The 18,962-nt window shown below is 53.4% G+C and overlaps 1 protein-coding gene across 4 annotated transcripts; it reads left to right on the top strand.

Annotated features, from left to right (window-relative positions):
- Positions 1–10,277: 10,277 nt before the first annotated feature.
- On the top strand, positions 10,278–18,826 carry Polr3h (RNA polymerase III subunit H). Of its 4 annotated transcripts, none has more exons than XM_069999638.1 (6): positions 10,278–10,674; positions 11,041–11,137; positions 15,417–15,503; positions 15,862–15,886; positions 17,684–17,885; positions 18,385–18,826. In XM_069999638.1, exons 1-6 carry the CDS (start codon positions 10,564–10,566, stop codon positions 18,436–18,438), a joined length of 576 nt encoding a protein of 191 aa, XP_069855739.1. In that variant the 5' UTR covers positions 10,278–10,563; the 3' UTR covers positions 18,439–18,826. The 4 variants fall into 4 exon arrangements, with proteins under 4 accessions (XP_069855739.1, XP_069855736.1, XP_069855738.1 ...); XM_069999635.1 differs by having other exon boundaries at positions 15,832–15,886; XM_069999634.1 differs by having other exon boundaries at positions 10,279–10,674; positions 15,823–15,886.
- The last annotated feature ends 136 nt before the right edge of the window (positions 18,827–18,962 follow it).

Below are 18,962 nucleotides of genomic sequence, written 5' to 3'. Positions count from 1 at the left end.
GCTATAATTTACCTTGCTAAGTCAGGGTAGGAACGCAGGGAAGGAAGAGCTGGGACAGAGCCAGGGCGCGGCCCTGTGCGTGGTGTGTGTGTGTGTGTGTGTGTGTGTGTGCGCGAGAGAGAGACAGACAGACAAACAGAGAGTCTGCACATGCCATGTGTGAGACTTGCAGCCTGAGTGGGGAGAAGGAAGGCCAGAGAGGGGACCCTGTGGGGATATCAGGCCCCCAGGGACCCCACAGGCCTCCTTTCTCCTCGGGGGATTCCCATAGTGGCCCCTGACCTCGTGTGGCCCCTGCGGTGAGGGTGTGGGGCAGGTCCCATGAAGGTACCTGGCACGCAGTAGGCCCTTGAGGTGAGATGGATGATCTCCCGAATCTGACAGCATTCTAAAGGGGGTGATGAGCATGGTGCACACACAGGCTCCAGGCAGAGAGACCCACCCCAACCCCCTGGTTGCTCCAGTGAGAGGCGTGTGTGTGTGTGTGTGTGTGTCCGTGTTCGTGTCCCACATCCCCATCAGAGGGCTCAGATTCAAATTCAACCCCTTGCTCTGTGACCTCCAGGAACTCCTTTGGATTCTGATTCTCCTTGGGAGAGTTGTGGAGGCCCAAGGGTAACAAGGCTGCTCAGCGCTGCCCAGCTCAGCGCTGGGCTGAAGAAAATCTCCACTGAGGGCCTTCTTGTCTCCTTTCTGTCCCTGATCCTCAGCCTTCAATGAGAAAATAGAAATTATAAGACAAGCACCCCCGGCTCACATCTATAATCCCAGCGACTCAAGAGGCTGAGATGTGAGAAGCATGGTTTAGAGGCAGCCTGGCCTATGAAATATGTAAGACTCTTGTCTGCAAGCAACCAGTAAACAGTCAAGTGGAGGCATGATTCAAGTGGTAGAGTATCAGCCATGAGTGAAAAAGCTGAGCTAAAGCACAAGGCCCTTACTTGAAGCCCCAGTACCAGAACACACAAATACATAAATATAGATACAAGTAAGAATAGCTACTTAAGATTTATTGAGGAGCCAGGCATCCGTGGCTCACGCCTGTAATCCTAGCTACTCAGGAGGCCAAGATCTGAAGATTGGGGTTCAAAGCCAGATAGGGCAGGAAAGTCCGTGAGACTCTTTATCTCCAATAAAACACCAGAAAACCAGAAGGGGCACTGTGGCTCAAATAGAGCTAAAGGACAGCGCCCAGGCCTAGAGTTCAAGCCCCATGACTAACAACAACAACAAAAGATTTATTGAGGGCTCCTTACCAGCCAAGAAGTGTTTTACCTTCATTTATACCTTACACCAGCCCAATTGTTTATTTACTTATTTTATTTTTGTGCCAATCCTAGGGCTTGGGTGCTGTCCCTGAGCTTTTTCACTCAAGGCTGGTGCTCTACCACTTAAGTCACAGTTTTACTTCTGGCATTTGGGTTCTTTAGCTGGACATAAGAGCTTCATGGACATTCCCTTCCCAGGCTGGCTTCGAACTGTGATCCTCAGATTTCAGTTTCTTGAGTAGCTAGGGTTGCAAGGTGTGAACCACCAGCACCGGGCTTACTTTCCATTTTTTTTTTTTTCTGGTTAATTGGAGATAAGAGTCTCATGGACTTTCCTGTCCAGGCTGGCTTTGAACCGAGATCCTCAGATCTTTGGCTTCCTGAGTAGCTAGGATGACAGGCATGAGCCATCAGCGCCCAGCAATCTTTTTTTTAAGATGAGCGTAGGGCTTAGAGCCTGACACTGCGTATTGGCCGCACACTCCCACCTGCAGCCCTCCTCTTTTCTTTCCTTTTTAACTCTTTCGGTTTGAACTCAGGATCTTGCTCGGCCACTCGAGCACTGCCCCCCACTCCCATCCTTTTGTTTTCAATTTGTTTTTTCAGGTCAGAGTCTCACTCTTTTGCCCAGGGTTCGCCTCAGACCTCCACCCTCCTATTTCTGCCTCCCAAGCAGTTAGGATTCCAGGCAGGACCTGCCACACTTAGCCCAAGACAACAGTTTTCAAAGTGCCCTTAGAAGCAAGCACCCTCTCCTACAGCTCTGTGAAGTTGACCTGGAGGCAGGCTCAGATCAGTCATGAATCAATGGAGTGATGGGATGGGGGGGGGGGGCTGAGTCTTGGTCTGAGTCCATCTTGTTTCCCCAGGAGGGCTATGAGCACAGTGGGCCCCTGCCCTATCCCTCACCCACGGTGTCTCCTCTCAGTCTTCATGACTCCTGGTCTGGCCTGGCCCAGCCCAACCAGCCTCAGGTCCTGGGCTAGCCTGGTGGTTCCCAGCTCTCCCCCACCTGCTTAGGGGTGTGGCCAGGAGGGTTTCTCTGCGGAAGGAGCCAGCCTTGTGGGATTCAGATGGAAAGGGGTGGGGGGAGCTGTTGGGTGCACTGCACAGCAGAGGCCTGGGGCGGGGGAGGGTGGAAGAGGCCCATAGGAGACGGGAGGCCAGGAGGCAGGCCTTGAAGGCCCGTTCTGAGAAGGCTCGGCCTAGTGCCGGGTGGTCAAGGCCAGCACTACAGACCTGACCTCCTCCTGTGTCCAGTTTCCTTTCTCAGAGGCGAACACGTGCCTGGCTGCCAGGCAGCCGTGAATGAAGGGGGCTGGGCCGTGCTTGCAGTAGTGATGCCTGTCCCCGTGCTTGCCACGAGGCCCAGCTGTTCATTCAGGAAATGAGCTGCCAGGCAACGCCCACCCACCCACCAGCAGCCAAGTCACAAAGAAATTGTCTGCTTAGAAGCAGCGTGACTCAGCAGGGAAGGCTATGTTTTTGTGAAGAACTGGGAATCCAGAAGCTTCTCTCTGGGAAAGCCTCCCTCCCTCACAGAGAGAAAGAGAAGATGGGAGTCCCCTACGCCCACCCCCAGGCCCTGAGTCCTGCTGATTCCATTGGGTTGGCAGTGGATTGAGGAGATCTTGAGTCCACACAGCCCTTTAAGGTACATAGATCCCTAAGATGTTAGTGTTACGTGACTGATGAGGAGGCAGCTCAGGCACAGAGAGGCTAAGGAACTTGCCCAGCAATACCCAGATGGTGATAGAGCTTGGGGTTAAAGTGCAGGGTCCAGCAGGGCATGGTAGTGCATGCCTGCAGTCCCGGCACTTTGGAGGCACAGGCTGGGGGAATCTCAAGTTTTGATGTCAGCCCAGGCTATCTAGCAAGATTTTGTCTCAGGATGGAAGACATAAAAAAAACAAAAACCAAATATGACTCCATAGAGATCTGGGCCCTGACAGCTCACCCTGTAATCTACTGGAGAGGTTGAGATCTGAGGATCAGGGTTCAAAAGCAACCTAGGCAGAAAAGTCCATAAGACTCTTATCTTCCACTTCACCAGCAGAAACCAGAAGTGGGGGTGTGGTTCAAGTGGTAGAATGCCAAGCTTGACTGTACAAGATCAACAGTGAGCAAGACAGATGGAATCTGTCATTAGAGCTCACCAGCAAGTCTGAGGAAGGGAAGCAGGCAATAAAACAACCTAATAATTACACTCTGTCATGTTGGAAGGCAATGAAAGCTTGGGGAAACTATCAGACAGTGAACTGGGGTAGAGAGTGGGGATGCTGGTGGGTGGCTTGCAATTTAAAACAAGAGATGGGAGCTGGAGGTGTGGCCCAAGTGGTATAGCCCCCGCCTTGCAAGTGTGAGGACCTGAATTAAAACCCTAGTACTGTCTCCACCCCCACCTCAAAAAAAACCCACCCAAATCGTCCCCAAAACAAGAGACCAAGACAAGCTTTTTCTTGTCTCTTCCTTCAAGGGAAATAAGGTATTGCAGGAACTAGAGAGAAGGCTCAGATTTATTTATTGTCGGTCGTGGGGCCTGAACTCTGGGCCTGGGCTCTGTCCCTCAGCTCCTCAGCCACAGCGCCACTTCCAGCTTTTTCTGCTTATGTGGTGCTGAGGAATCGAACCCAGGGCCTCATGCATGCAAGGCAAGTGCTCTACCACTGAGTCACATTCCCAGCCCAAGGTTGAGATTTATTATTACTATTTCCAGTGCTGGATGGAACCAAGGTTTGTTGTTTTTTTTTTCATGCATACAAAGCATTTGCTCTAGCACTGAGTTGTCCTACAGTCCAAAGAATGAGAATTTCTTCTCCTTTTTTTTTCCCCCAGTACTGGGGTTTACTTTTTTTCTTTTTAATTTCGTTTTGGTACTGGGGTTTGAACCCGGACCTCATGCTCTCACTCGGCTTACTTATTCAGGGCTAGTATTGTACCCCTTGAACCACTCATCCAGCCTGGATTTTTGTTGGAGTATTGCATGAGCATTTAGGTGTTGGTGCTGGGGCTTTAAGTCAGGGCCTGGACTTTCGCTTGGCTTTTTCCACTCATGGCTAGCACTCCACCATTTGAATCATGGTTCTACTTCTAGTTTTTTTGCTGGCTTATTGGAAATAATAGTCTTGTGGCCTTTCCTGCTCAGACTGGCTTCAAATCAGGATCCTCAGATCTCAGCCTCCTGAGTAGCTAGGATTATTAGTTGTTAGTCATTGGCTCCTAAGGTTGTGTGTGTGTGTGTGTCTGTGTGTCTGTGTGTCTGTGTGTCTGTGTGTGCATGCCAGTACCAGGGAGTCTGAGCGCTGTGCCTCAGCTTTTTTGTTTGAGGCAAGTGCTCCATCACTTGGGCCGCAGTTCTACTTCTGGTTTTTTTGCTGGATAATTGGAAACAAGAGTCTCATGGACGTTTCTATCGAGGCTGGCTTTGAACCATGATCTTTGGATCTCAGCCTCCTAAGTAGTTAGGATTATAGTCATGAGCCACTAGCTCCCAGCATGGCCTCAAAAACTCTTGATCTGCCGGGCACCAGTGGCTCACGCCTGTAATCCTAGCTACTCAGGAGACTGAGATATGAGGATCGCGGTTCAAAGCCAGCCCAGGCAGGAAAGGCTGTGAAACTCTTATCTCCAATAAACCACCAGAAAACCAGAAGTGGCACTGTAGCTCAAGTGGTAGAGCACTAGCCTTGAGCTGAAGAGCTGAGGGACAGTGCTCAGGCCCAGAATTCAAGCCCCACAACTGACAAAACAAAAAAGAAACTCTTGATCTTCCTGCCAGCTTCCCAAGTGCTGGGATTACAGGTGTGGTGTCAGCTCACACAGGTGTGTGTAAGTTCACGCAGCTGTGGACAGTCTCCATTCTGCAGGATTGGGGGCAGGGAGAGAACAGGCCTGGGGGGGAGGGGGCGGGAAACGGGGGCGTAAAGTTCATTGGCTTCATCCGGGCATCCTCAGCTCCTGTGTGGCGTGGGAGCGCCATTGCTTCGACCTCCTCTCTGAATTCTCTGTCCGCCTGATTCATTCCCAGCCCTCTTTCTCTCTGTCCCCTCTGCCCTTGGCAATGGTAATATGTTACCCTTTTGTCTGTTCAAATAACCCGTATTTACAAGCCTGGGCCCTGTGCCAGGCTCTGGGTGAGGGCCACAGGATGGGGAGGGGCTCCATCAGGAAGGCCTCTTCTCTTGTGGAGCTTGTAGACTAAGTGGTTTGTGAGTCTTTGTAAGTCACTACAACCCTTCCGGGAGTAATGCGCAGGATTAGCAAAGAGGCCTGCCCCATTCCAACCAATGCATAAACCAATGTGCCAACAAATCATTCTTCTAGACCGGAGAGCCGAATACCAGCAGGGAGGCTGGGACCCTGAAACACTGGCCTCCAGTGTACCCCGCAGCCCAGCCTGGCCCTCCTCCAGTTTCCCATCTGGTGAATGGTTCACCACCTGGCTGGTGGCTGAACCCCGCAGGCAACGGCCTGTCCCATAGAGACCCCTGGATTCTACCCAACTTCTCTGCCCCCGGCTGCCAGCCTCATTTGGCCTTCACTGGCTGAGACCACAGGACAAGCTACTCCTGGCCTTGTCCCATCCCTGGTCTCTTTTGAGGGCGTCATGTTGTCATTTCCTTGTTTTGATCTAAGGCTTCCCTTTGCTGCCCTCAGGCGAATGCCCCAGCGGCATAGCTCAGTGGTAGGGTCAGGGGTGGTGGAGCCTGCGTCCAGGCTCTGCTACTTTATAGCTGTGTGACACTGAATAATCTACTTCATCTCTCTTTGCAGCTGCTCAGTCAGGAGCCTGAGATCTGAGGATCCAGCTTGAAGCCAGCCCAGGCAGACAAATCTGATAGACATTCATCTCCAACTAAACAGCAAGAAAGGTGGAAATGAGGGGCTGGGAAGGTGGCTCAGTGGTAGAGCGCTTGCCTTGCATGCATGAGGCCCTGGGTTCGATTTCTCAGCACCACATAAACAGAAAAAGCTAGAAGTGGGCTGGGAAGGTGACTCAGTGGTAGAATGCTTGACTAGCATGCGTGAAGCCCTGGGTTCTATTTCTCAGTACCACATACACAGAAAAAGCTGGAAGTGGTGCTGTGGCTCAAGTGGTAGAGTGCTAGACTTGAGCTGAAGAGCTCAGGGACAGCGCCCAGGCCCAGAGTTCAAGCTCACAACTGCCGAAAAAAAAAAAAATAATAATATAAAAAAGCTGGAAAAGAGGTGGGTGCTGGTGGCTCATACCTGTAATCCTAACTATTCAGAAGGCTGAGATCTGAGGATTGCAGCTCAAAGACAGCCGGGACAGGAAAGTCCATGAGACTCATCTCCAAATAAGCAGCCCCCCAAAAAACCACAAGTAGAGTTGTGGCTCAAGTGGTAGAGTGCCAGCTTTGAGCAAAAAGCCCAATAAGAACATGAGGACCTGAGTTCAAGCCCCAGTACATACACACACAGAGGGAGGGGAGGAGGAGGCTGGAGAGAAAGATTGAGATCAGTTTGGATTTATTTGGGTGAGTAAAAACTTTATTCAGGAAAGTTTTTTTTTTTTGAACGTGTGGAGGTCACTCTCAGAGAAACAGGCCAGGCAGAGTATACGACTAAGCTCTAGAAGAACACCGAAAAGGCTTGAACCAAAGCGGTAGAAGTGGGGCAGAATCAAGGGAGAACATTTGAGAGATATTTAAGCAAATGTGTGTTCAGTATATCCAGTACTTGAGAATCTGAGGCAGAAAGATATGCTTGAGCCCAGTTCATGACAAGCCTGAATTTAAAGAAGCAAAGAATTGGGAAGATAGATGCAAAGAATTGGGAAGAGAGAGAGAGAGAGAGAGAGAGAGAGAGAGAGAGAGAGAGAGAGAGAGAGAGAGAGAGAGAGAGAGAGAGAGAGAGAGAGAGAGAGAGGTTTAAAGTGTGAGAAAGATTTGAGAGAATGAGGAAATATTTCCTAATGCTGTTGCTGAATGTGTCCTCGGAATGACATTAGGGAATAGTGAGGGCAAAGAGCTGAAAGGGAATTGTTCTTCAACTTCTAGCAGAGGCAGACTGACCCACATAGATAAGGAAGGTCAAATTGAGTAGTACTGCAGGCTGTCTTGAGAGAGTTCCATGCTTGTAAAGTCAGAAAATTGACTAATTGAAAAAGCATTTCAATTTTAAGTGTCTCTGTCATCTACCTCAAAGATCCTTTGATGTCCTTTAATTGTTATTTTGAGCTAGTCTCTGGTGGCTCAGGCCTGTAATCCTAGCTATTCAGGAGGCTGAGATTTGAGGATTGTGGTTCAAAGCCAGCCCAGATAGAAAGGGGTAAAGTGCCAGCCTTTAGCTGAAAAAGCCAAGCTAAGGTGTTGCGTTCAAGCCCCAGTAGCAGTACACACACACACACACACACACACACACACACACACACACACACACACACACACACACACACACACACACACACTGTTATTTTGGTTAAAACACAGTATAGTATTTTTCTACATGCTCTGACTTTTACAGTGTAGTGTAGAGATTTAGACAGAGCTCACTTCCACCACTTACTAGTTCATGATGTTGGACAAGTTATTGGATTCTCTAAGGACATGTTAGTGATCAGAATGAAGACGGGCTAGCTTGGGACATGAGTGGGTAGGAGACAGATCCTACAGAACCTTGCGTGTTACCAAAGCAGTTTTGGACTTAGTTCAACTGGAAGCTATTGAAGTTGGATCCTAACCCTCCCCCAATACCTTTTATTAATGCAGGAACTGGGACTTAAACCTAGGGCCTTGGCTTCCCTTAGCTGGACTTTGTCTTAGATTTTCACTTAAGTTTGGCATTCTAACAGTTGAACCACAGCTCTACTTCTAGTTTTTCTCCTGGTTAATTGGAAATAAGAGTGTTAATAGGGCTGGGAAGGTGGCTCTGTGGTAGAGTGCTTGCCTTGCATGCATGAGGCCCTGGGATCGATTCCTCAGCACCACATAAGCAGAAAAAGCCAGAAGTGGCGCTGTAGCTCAAGTGGTAGAGTACTAGCCTTGAGCTGAAGAGCTGAGGGACAGTGTCCAGGCCCAGAGTTCAGGCCCCACAACTGGCAAAAAAAAAGAGTGTTAACAGACTTTCCTGCTCAAGATGGCTTTGAACCACAGTTCTCAGATCTCAGCCTCCCTGTATGACTAGGATTAGAGGCATGAGCCACAGGGGCCAGCTTCAATATCATTCTTGTTTTTTTTTTCTCTCTCTCTAAACAAATTCTTTTTTCTTTTCTTTTTTTTCTTTTTTTTTGGGTCTGGTCGTGGGGCCTGAACTCTGGGCCTGGGCGCTGTCCCTCAGCTCTTCAGCTAAGGCTAGCACTCTACCACTTGAGCCACAGCGCCACTTCTGGCTCTTTTCTTTTTGCTTATGTGGTACTCAGCAATCGAACCCAGGGCCTCAGGCATGCAAGGCAAGCGCTCTACCACTGAGCCACCTTCCCAGCCCTAAACAAATTCATTTTATTATCATTATTTAACTTTCTTGTCAAGGTGGTGTACAGAGGGTTACAGTTACATATGTAAGGTAGTGATTACATTTATTGCCAGACATCATTACCCCCTCCCTCTCTAGTTTTTCTCACACTTTCCTTCCCTGATTTTTTTTTTTTGGGGGGGGGGGGGTCCAGTTGTGGGGCCTGAACTCTGGGCCTGGGCGCTGTCTCTCAGCTCTTTAGCTCAAGGCTAGCGCTCTACCACTTGAGCCACAGCGCCATTTCTGGCTTTTTTCTTTTTGCTTATGTGGTGCTGAGGAATCGAACCCAGGGCCTCAGGCATGCAAGGCAAGCGCTCTACCATTGAGCCACCTTCCCAGCCCCAGAATCCAGCAATTTTAAATCGAGATATTGTTGTGCCCAGGTCGCAGGACCCCCCCCCCCCCACCAAGAAGACCACCGAGAGTCAGACTTTACAACTGTTTTAAGGTTTTATTTAAACGGGCTGCAGCTTGGGCCTCATCCTGCACTCTGACACAGCAGAGCCTAGGAGGAGAGCCCCGAGCTAAAGATTTGCAGGGCTATAAAGGCACACAATCAACCAGGTGTTTGGATTATCACCACGTGTTGCTCTGCTAGACAATTTGCTGGTAGTTTAAACAAGCAGCAAGTGGTCACTGCCTCAAAACTTTAACCCTTCAAAGCCGGGGGCTGGTGGCTCATGCCTGTAATCCTAGCTACTCAGGAGGCTAAGATCTGAGGATCGCGGTTCAAAGCCAGCCGGGGCAGGAAAGACCGTGAGACTCCAATAAACCACCAGAAAACCGGAAGTGGCGCTGTAGCTCAAGTGGTAGAGTGCTCGCCTTGAACTGAAGAGCTGAGGGACAGCGCCCAGGCCCAGAGTTCAAGCCCCAAGACCGACAAAAAACAAAAAAACAAAAAAACTTTAACCCTTCAATATAATGCGATCAAATGCAAAGATCTTAAGTTTACTGACTCTTGGCAAATGAATGCATCCTTGTTTACCCCATCTAAAGGAAGATACAAAACACTATCCTAGAAAGTGATAGCCTCCCCCCCGCCTTTTTTTTTTTTAGTCGTAGGGCTTGAACTCTGGGCCTGGGCGCTGTCCCTCAGCTCTTCAGCTCAAGGCGAGCGCTCTACCAATTGAGCTACAGCGCCACTTCCGGTTTTCTGGTGGTTTATTGGACATAAGAGTCTCACAGACTTTCCAGCCCAGGCTGGCTTTGAATCTCAGTTCTCAGCCTCCTGAGTAGCTTGGATTACAGGCGTGAGCCACTGGCGCCCGCCAGTACTGATGGTTTTAAGCAGTGTTACGTTCCTGCGTGGCAAGGATGCTTTGCAACCCACGTGGCCCCATTCAAGCAAGCGCAGGTCGCTTAGCAACCAGGAAGCAATGAGCTGTCAGATCTACCGCCTATAGAGGGAAGCCCCGCCTCTTAATCGCCATACCCCGCCTCCTCCCCGCGCAGGAGCCAGTGGGCAGTCACGCCCCACTTCCGGGGGTGGGAATAATGTTCTTATTGGTCCGCTGTCCGGAAGCGACGAGATTCGGAATCTCGCGCACGGTGGTGGGACCCCCGCCGGGGCGTGCGGGTGTGCGGTGCGTGTCGCTGGCCGGCGGTGCGCGCGCGGGCCGTCGCGGGGTCGAGGCTTCCTCCCGCCTCGGAAGCGGAGCCGGGCCCGCACGGAGCGGCTCAGCCCCCCCTGCGCTGCGGGCCTGGGGCGGGGCGGCGTCTCCGCGTGCTCGGGCCGGGCCGACGGCGTTCGGGGGCCCCGCGCCCCGGGCCCCGGCGCAGGGCGGCTCCTCCGGGGTCCCCAGCGCCCCCGGCGCGGGCCGCCATGTTTGTCCTGGTGGAGATGGTGGACACGGTGCGGATACCTCCCTGGCAGTTTGAGAGGAAGCTCAACGACTCCATCGCCGAGGAATTGAACAAGAAGTTGGCCAACAAGGTACTGGGCCCGGTGTGCATGGTGGGCCGGGGCCCAGCACGGCTAGGGCTCTCCTGACCGGGCAGGCCTCCTGGAGAGCCAGGATCGCAGGCGTGAGCCACGCGCGCCCGGCGCTTTCCATGCGAACGTTACCCAAGTTAGCCTCAAACAGGATCCTCCTGCCTCTGCCTCCCTGGTAGCGGGGGTTACAGGTGTGTCGCCCCACGCACCCGGCAGCGCCCCGTCCTGCTGAGGTCTCCTGCCCGGTCTCTGGTGCAGAGCCCCAGCTCATACCATCTAGAAAAGGGACTCAGAGTTTGCTTGTGGTTGTGAGGGCCTCGGGACAGGTGGCCTCGGCTCTCACCGTGTGTGCACGTGTGCACCCAGGTTGTGTACAACGTGGGTCTCTGCATCTGTTTATTCGATATCACCAAGCTGGAGGATGCCTATGTGTTCCCGGGGGATGGCGCATCACACACCAAAGGTGGGTACCTTTCTTTTCTTGGGGTGTTGCGTTCCTTAGAGCCCATTCCCCCCCCTTTCTTTGTCCATCGCTTGGCTTAAACTCTGGGGCCGGACACTGTCCCTGAGCTCTTCAGCTCTACCACTTTGAGCCACAGCTCCACTTCCAGTTTTCTAGTGGTTAATTGGAGTTTCACGGACTTTCCTGCCCAGGCTGGCTTTGAACTGCATCCCTCAGATCTCAGCCTTCTGAGTAGCAGCTAGAATGACAAGTGTGAGCCACCAGCTCCCAACCGGGCTCTGTTTGCTGTAGCTTCAGAAATGCCTGTGGTAGTGAGAGTCCTGGCCTGGGAACCCCAGTTCTGACACTACTGGGAATTGATTCCATGACTATGGGTAGACTTTTGCCTTCTCTATGCCTCAGTTTCCTCATGTGTAAGACACAGAAAGTGGACTTGGAGATGGTCAAGGCCTCTCCAGGTCTGAGGCTGTGGCTCCATGTCTGAGCCCCTTTGCTTTCATCTGCTTGCCTGGTGGGAGTTGAGCCAGACTGCTGAAGACTCGGTGGAGTGGCCCGAGCTGGGTTAGAGAGCAGAGGGAGGAAGAGGAGCAGAGGGAGGACGAAGCACAGGCCTGTCAGGAATGAGGACCTCGATGGACAGAAGGATACCACAGTTAAAAGAGTGGCTCTCCCACTTTACTAGCTGTGTGCCCTGAATGGAGAGGTAACCTCCCTCTGCCTCTGTTTCCTCCTAAGTACTGCTTGCAGGGCTGAAGGAGGAAATGCAGGTAAGGCTTCTAGAGCAGGGCCTTGGCACCAGGCAAGTGCTCATTGGTTTGGGCTGTCTGCGGGTTCTGTGGGTCAGTGGGATGGCTGGGCCAGGGCCTCAGGGCCTAGGATGGCCTTGTGTTCTGGTTGGCCCAGGGGCCTTTCAGTAGGCCATACTGGGCTCAGTGGTTTCAAGGGATCAAAACTCAGGGCATAAGCCCCTCTCTAGCCTTGTGTATTTTCTCCTTATTGGCCAGAGCAGGTCATGTGGCTGAGGGCAGGGTTAGGGAACAGAGGACAGGACTCCCACTGTTGGCCAGGAGGGTAGGAGCAGCCAGGCCTCCTCCCTGGGAGCCCATGGGGTGCTGCATAAACTGAACTGTCAAAGGATAGATGCCAGGCACCAGTGGCTCATACCTGTAATCTCAGCTACTCAGGAGCCTGATACCTAGAAGATTGTGATTCAAGGCCAGCCCTGGCAGAAAAGTCCACTAGACTGTTATCTTCAAAATAATCAGCAAAAAGTCAGGCTGGAGGCATGGCTTATGTGGTGGAGCACCAGCCAAGCAAGCATAAAGCCCTGAATTCAAACCTCACTCAGTACTGGCCAAAACAACAATGAAAAACACCAAAAAACAAAAAGAAGAAAAAAGGTAAGAAGACCTCTAAGATGACCCAGGGCTTGTCATAGTGCAGGTACACAGGCTTTCACTTAGACACTGGTTAGAAACAAGTCTCAGCCTATCCTGGGCATGCAGCTTCAGCTTATGAAGAGGGAAGCAAATATTTTAACAGGCTCTAAGACACAAGCTTGCAGTTGAGGAGTGCCATTACAGTCCACTGGTCATTCTCTTGGTTCTGAGCATTCCAGAACATGCTGTGAGACAGCTTGGGGTGGTCTAGGCATCAGAGACTTAATTAGTTCACAAGCAGTAGTACCGGGACTTGAGGGGAAACAGAAGGAAGTGGAAGTGGACCGTGTGCCGTGCAGTGGGTGGCTGCTGGCACTCGGTGCAAGGTCTCCTCCACATTTTCTGTTTGATGGAGGATGAGGGGCCAGGCGCTGAGCACCGCATGGCAGCCCATCCTGTGCACCTAGATTTGAAGTCTAGCTCCGGACCCTTGGCGAGGGTCTCGGACAGGCTCCGTGTCCTGGGTGAGTTGTTACTCTGTATGTGGAATCGGGGTGCTCTGCTGCTCGAGACTGACCTGTGACTCCAGGTTCCTTTCCTACTATCTCATCTTGCTTGCTCAGCTGCCACTGTGCCACTTGAGCCATGCCTCCAGCTCTGTTTTTTTTGTTTGTTTGTTTTTGGCTTTTGGTCCGGTCGTGGGGCCTGAACTCTGGGCCTGAGTGTGTCCCTCAGCTCTTCAGCTCAAGGCTAGCGCTCTACCACTTGAGCCACAGCGCCACTTCCAGCTTTTTTCTTCTTGCTTATGTGGTGCCTCATGCATGCAAGGCAAGCGCTCTACCACTGAGCCACTTTCCCAGCCCCTCTGTTTATTTTTGTTGTGTGTGTGTGTGTGTGTGTGTGTTTTTTAAGTCATAGACTCTTCCACCAGGGCTGGCCTCAAACCATGATGCTCTTCATTTTAGCCTCCTGAGTAACTAGAAATTATTACAGGCATGAGCCACCATGTCTAGCTCTCAATTTAACTATCCTTTTTTTTTTTTTTGGTCAGTCATAAGTCTGGGCCTGGGCACTATCTCTGAGCTCTTTTGCTTAAGGCTAATGCTTTACCACTCTGAGACACAGCACCACTTCTGGTTTTCTGGTGGTTAATTAGAGATAAGAGTCTCATAGACTTTCCTGCCTGGGCTGGCTTTGAACCTCTATCCTCAGATCTCAGCTTCCTGAGTAGCCAGGATTACAGGTGAGCCCAGCAATTTAACCATCGTGGATTTAACCATAGTGGATAATTCAGTGGCATGCAGCAGACACACATTGGCTGGTTACCAATGCAGACTTATTCTGGGGAAACTTTCCCTCAAGAATAAATTCTCTTTTTTGAGGGGAGGAGAGAAAAGGGCTGGAGAATGGAACCCCAGGCCCCACGCGTGCTAGGCAAGTGCGCTACCACTGTGCTACATTCCTAGCCCTCTTCCTTCGCAAGGCTGACAGTCCATTGTGTGTACACCCCACATTTTAGCCACTCATCCGCCAGACACGAGGCCACCCCTACCTGCTCTCAGATACGGTGTTCAGACGGCTTCCTGCGCGCTGGGTTATGTGCTCTCCCGCCTTTGTGAGCCTAGCGCCCAAGCCAGGCCTGGCACAAACCTGGCAGCGGCCCTGTGAGGATTTAGTAAACTAAGCTGAATGTTGGGTGGAGCGGGGCACCGGGTTTTTCCATCGCAAGGGCAGGGACCCCGGCTGCTGTGGCTGAGGGGGCAGCGGCAGGTGCCGCTATTTGAGGCCCAGGGAGGGGGGCGGGGCGGGGCTCTCATCTCTCCTTCCTGTTGGTGCCCAGGCAGGCAGGTGGCACAGGCCGGAAGCAGTGGTCCTGTTCTGTGGGAAGGGGGGGGATCTGGTAGAAGTCTGGGTTTGGGGGAGAAGGCCATCTGAGGACGCAGGTTGTCCCGGTGGCCGTGTTTAGGGAAGGACTTGGAGACTCCGCATGGCAGAGCAGAGCATGGCAGAGCAGCTGTGTGGCTGGAATGGTGGAAATGCCACATGTGGCACAGATGGGTGGTGATAAGAGGTTGACGAGCGGCAGCCACAGCTTCTCTTTGCTCTGGAGCTTTCGGTGAGGGGCGGGTGAACAGGTGGCTTGAGTGGCTTCGGTAGGGCTCCTGGTCGGCTGAGGAAAATACTCGCGTGGGTATTTTCCTGGGGGTCAGGTGACAGGGACGCGCTAGGGCATGGCCTGGGCCTGGGAACCGCACAGGATTTCTGCTGCTCGCTGCTCTTCCTCCTCCATTTTTCGCATCCAGTTTCAGGGCAGAGCTGTGCCCAGGGCAGGCTCTGCCAGGCAGCAGGAGACAAGAACTTGTTTGAATTCTGGTTCCCTTTGTCTGGTGTGTCTGCCCTTTTAGAACTGAAAGGCTAGCCAAGGGTGGGTGGCTCATGCCTATAATCCTAGCTACTCGGGAGGCTGAGATCTGAGGATCATGGTTCCTAACCAACCTGGGCAGGCAAGTCCATGTGACTCTTACCTCCAATTAACCACCAAAAGACCAGAAGTGGAGATTTGGCTCAAATGGTAGGCCACCAGCCTTGAGCAAAAAAGCTTAGGGACAGCACCTACCCTGAGCTCAAGCCTCGGTCTTGCTGCCCCGAAAAAAAAAAATAAAGTAGAGGCTGGAGGAAAGTTGGAATTGACTTTGGTATCGGCAGTGGCCCGCAGCCTGTCTCAGGAGGGACTTCCCAGAAGGATTGGGAAGCCAGCCCTCAGTTTTAGGGCAGCTGCTACTGGTGCCTTCTGGGGACCAAGCTATGACCTTGCGGAGATGAGGGTCACGGGCTGGCAGTGGGAGGACGCCAGAGCACCACACGGGTCCCCACATGCCTGCCCGCCCCTCCATCCACAGTCCATTTCCGCTATGTGGTGTTCCACCCGTTCCTGGATGAGATTCTGATTGGGCAGATCAAGGGCTGCAGCCCAGAGGGCGTGCATGGTAAGTGACCCCTCAGGGGAGCCTCTGGCGCGGGGTCAGGCGGTCTTGCTGTCCACCAGGGAAGGCTGGGTCTCAAGAAGGTGCCCAGCTCCAGTCTGAGCGAGTGGCCCCCAGCCCCCTCCTGCCTTGGTGTATGCGGTGTCCATCAGCCATCTGGGGCCCATGTGCCCGGGGCTTTGCCCAGCACTGCTCACGCCTGGTATATGGGGCTGGGGGGGAGGGTAGGCGCTGTCTGGGTGGCACTGGAGGGGTTGCTTGAGTGTCCAGATCCCTCCTTTGTCTGTCTGTCCCCTGCTGTCACCTTCTTCATTTCTCCTAGTCTCTCTAGGGTTCTTCGATGATATTCTCATCCCCCCAGAGTCGCTGCAGCAGCCCGCCAAGTTGTATCCTCCCAAGGAAAAGCGGGTCCCTGGCCTGCCCACTGGCTCCCTCCCTCGGGCAGCATGTGTGCTAGCCTGGCCTGTGCCCGGCTTCAGGGCTGTGCTGCCATCCACTCCCCATTCACTTCGCTCAGCTTTCTCCATGGGAGTGGCTCAAGATCTCGTTCCCCAGGAGGCTAACCCTGGCTGGCTCACCCCCACTTCCTTGGGGGTGTAACCTGTGTTCCCCTCACAGAACACGCTCTCCAGCTCAGGTACCTGGACTGGACTGCCCCCAGCCCGGCCCTCACCTTGCCTACTGAGAGCCCTCACTGAAGGGACCTCATCCTGTCACAAGTGTCCTCCCAGTGCCCAGCAGGGGTCTGGCACAGGAGGCAGAGTCCAGTGGCAGCAATGCCACTAGAGGGCAGTGTGGATCCTTGGTGGGGCTTCTGGCATAGGACATGGGGGAAGTCAGTGGGGGCCCTACCTGGCTGAGCCGCCACTGGCCAGGCTTGGGGAGAGCAGGGTTGTATGTGAGTGGAATTTGGCAGGTCTGGCCCAGCCTGCTTGGTGGTGGTGTGTGTGTGTGTGCGCGCGCGTGCAGGGTTGTGAGTAGAATTTGGCAGGTCTGGCCCAGCCTGCTTGGTGGTGTGTGTGTGTGTGTGTGTTGTGTGTGTGTGTGTGTGTTGTGTGTGTGTGTGTGTGTGTGTGTGTGTGTGTGTCTGGCCCAGCCTGCTTGGTGGTGTGTGTGTGTGTAGAATTTGGCAGGTCTGGCCCAGCCTGCTTGGTGGTGTGTGTGTGTGTGTGTGTGTGTGTGTGTGTGTGTGTGTGTGTGTGTGTGTGTGTGTGTGTGTGTGTGTGTGTGTGTGCGTGCGCGCGCGCGCGCGCGCGCGCGCCTGGCCCAGCCTGCTTGGTGGTGTGTGTGTGTGTGTGTGTGTGTGTGTGTGTGTGTGTGTGTGTGTGTGTGTGTGTGTGCGCGCACGCGTCTGGCCCAGCCTGCTTGGTGGTGTGTGTGTGTGTGTGTGTAGAATTTGGCAGGTCTGGCCCAGCCTGCTTGGTGGTGTGTGTGTGTGTGTGTGTGTGTGTGTGTGTGTGTGTGTGTGTGTGTGTGTGTGTGTGTCTGGCCCAGCCTGCTTGGTGGTGTGTGTGTGTGTGTGTGTGTGTGGTTGTATGTGAGTGGAATTTGGCAGGTCTGGCCCAGCCTGCTTGGTTGTGTGTGTGTGTGTGTGTGTGTGTGTGTGTGTGTGTGTGTCTGGCCCAGCCTGCTTGGTGGGGTGTGTGTGTGTGTGTGTGTGTGTGGTTGTATGTGAGTGGAATTTGGCAGGTCTGGCCCAGCCTGCTTGGTTTTGTGTGTGTGTGTGTGTGTTTGTGCGCACGCGAGTGGAATTTGGCAGGTCTGACCCAGCCTGCTTGGTTGTATGTGTGTGTGTGTCCGTGTGTGTCCGTGTGTGTTCCTGTCTGTCCCCGCTCCCCTGTAATCTTTTGAGAACTGGACTTGTTGCTGTTTCTGGGATTTGAACTCAGGGCTTTGCACTCTGAGCAGGTGCTCTAACACTTAAGCCATGCCTTTAGCGCTGGGAAAGTCTTTGAGTTGCCTGCCTGCCAGATTTGTCAGGTTGGGGGAAGGTGTGTGCACCTCAGTCGTTTCTCATTTTTGAAGCGGAATTGGCCCGTGGTGTCTTATCACGGCAGAGACGGGCCCTCCCTGTGGGGCCAGGGCCTGCTTTCCACGTGACCGCCTGGGGTTGGGCACTTGAGACGCCTCCCGTCCCCTTCCCTCTCCCGAGGCTTGCTTATGGCCTTGACCCTGGGCACCAGCGATGAAGCAGAGCAGGTCTGGGTGTGGGAGTATGAGACGGAGGAAGGAGCGCATGACCTGTACATGGACACGGGGGAGGAGATCCGCTTCCGGGTGGTGGATGAGAGCTTTGTGGACACGTCCCCCACGGGCCCCAGCTCGGCCGAGGCCACGTCATCCAGTGAGGAACCACCCAAGAAGGAGGCTCCCTACACACTTGTGGTGAGACGGAGCGCTGGGTGTGGGGGTGCGGGGACGGGCCACCCAGGGCTACCTCCTGTCACTTCTCGCCCGCGAGCCTGCCCATTTCTGCAGACTGGGAGCGCAAGGTAACAGCGGCCATGATGGTGGAGACGGCCCCCGCCCCCAAGAGGCACAGCTCCAGTGCCGGATGGGGAGGCCACAGGGTGGGCCTGGGTGAGATCAAAGCCGAGACTAAGGAGGCCTCCCAAAGAGCCTCCCCGCGGGCTCTCCCTGCATGCGTGCCTGGTGGCCGCACTCACGCAGCTAGCTGTGGTGGCAGGAGCGCAGAGCTGGGGGAAGGGCGGTCTCAGTGCCCACCTGCCCCAGTGTGCTGGCCAGGGGCCATGGTGCGGCCCCCAACCGTGTCGTGGCTGCTGGGTGCGTCCCCGCTCCACTCGGCCAGTACTGCTGGCTGTGAACCTGTTGGCCTCAGGCCCGACTGACCATTAACTCCCTGCGCCTTCTCTCTGCTTTCCAGGGCTCCATCAGTGAACCAGGCCTAGGTCTTCTCTCCTGGTGGACCAGCAACTAGCCTCAGCTGGCTGGCAGGATACCCTGGCCTTGGGAAAGTAGGAGTCATCATCTGCCACCCAGAACCAGGCTGCTGGGGCCAGGAGTGCTACCATGTGCCCCCCACCATCCTGACCCGCTGCTCCTCCAGCTGGACTGACACTTGGCTTTTTGCAGCGCTGGGGATGGAATCCAGGGCCTTTTCCGTACCAGGCAAGCGCTCTGCCACCAAGTTAAACCCCCAGCCTCATCCAGTGGGCTCTGGCTTTTAATGACAGGAGACATTCAATTAAAGGAACAGTGGCATCATGGGCTGGAAGTCACCCCTCCCCCCCCAAACTGGGGAGAATGCCTTGAATAGAAACCTCTTTGTACAACGATTTAAAAGATTAAAAAGACTAGCGCAAGTGTCCTTGATCTAGGCTAAGTTGCCAAGCTGGGACAGCACAGCTACCTCATCTGTCCCAACTCACTTGTGGAGGTAATGTACACATCCTCAACTTGGGGGTTGCCAGACTGGGCTGGCCAAGTTCGGTGATTCCCTAA

Source organism: Dipodomys merriami, unplaced genomic scaffold (assembly GCF_024711535.1).
Source record: "Dipodomys merriami isolate MVZ:Mamm:240054 unplaced genomic scaffold, mDipMer1.0.p SCAF_55, whole genome shotgun sequence".
NCBI classification, from domain to species: domain Eukaryota; kingdom Metazoa; phylum Chordata; class Mammalia; order Rodentia; family Heteromyidae; genus Dipodomys; species Dipodomys merriami.
This window is presented reverse-complemented; position numbering and strand designations above follow the sequence as displayed.

What these genes read in the sequence shown, in the direction of transcription:
- Polr3h (XM_069999634.1), top strand. Translation starts at nt 10,564, where the DNA reads ATGTTTGTCCTGGTGGAGATGGTGGACACGGTGCGGATACCTCCCTGG. An exon ending in CAGCCCAGAGGGCGTGCATG is followed by an intron (nt 15,504 to 15,822) that starts GTAAGTGACCCC and finishes CATTTCTCCTAG; the next exon opens with TCTCTCTAGGGTTCTTCGAT. An exon ending in AGGCTCCCTACACACTTGTG is followed by an intron (nt 17,886 to 18,384) that starts GTGAGACGGAGC and finishes TCTGCTTTCCAG; the next exon opens with GGCTCCATCAGTGAACCAGG.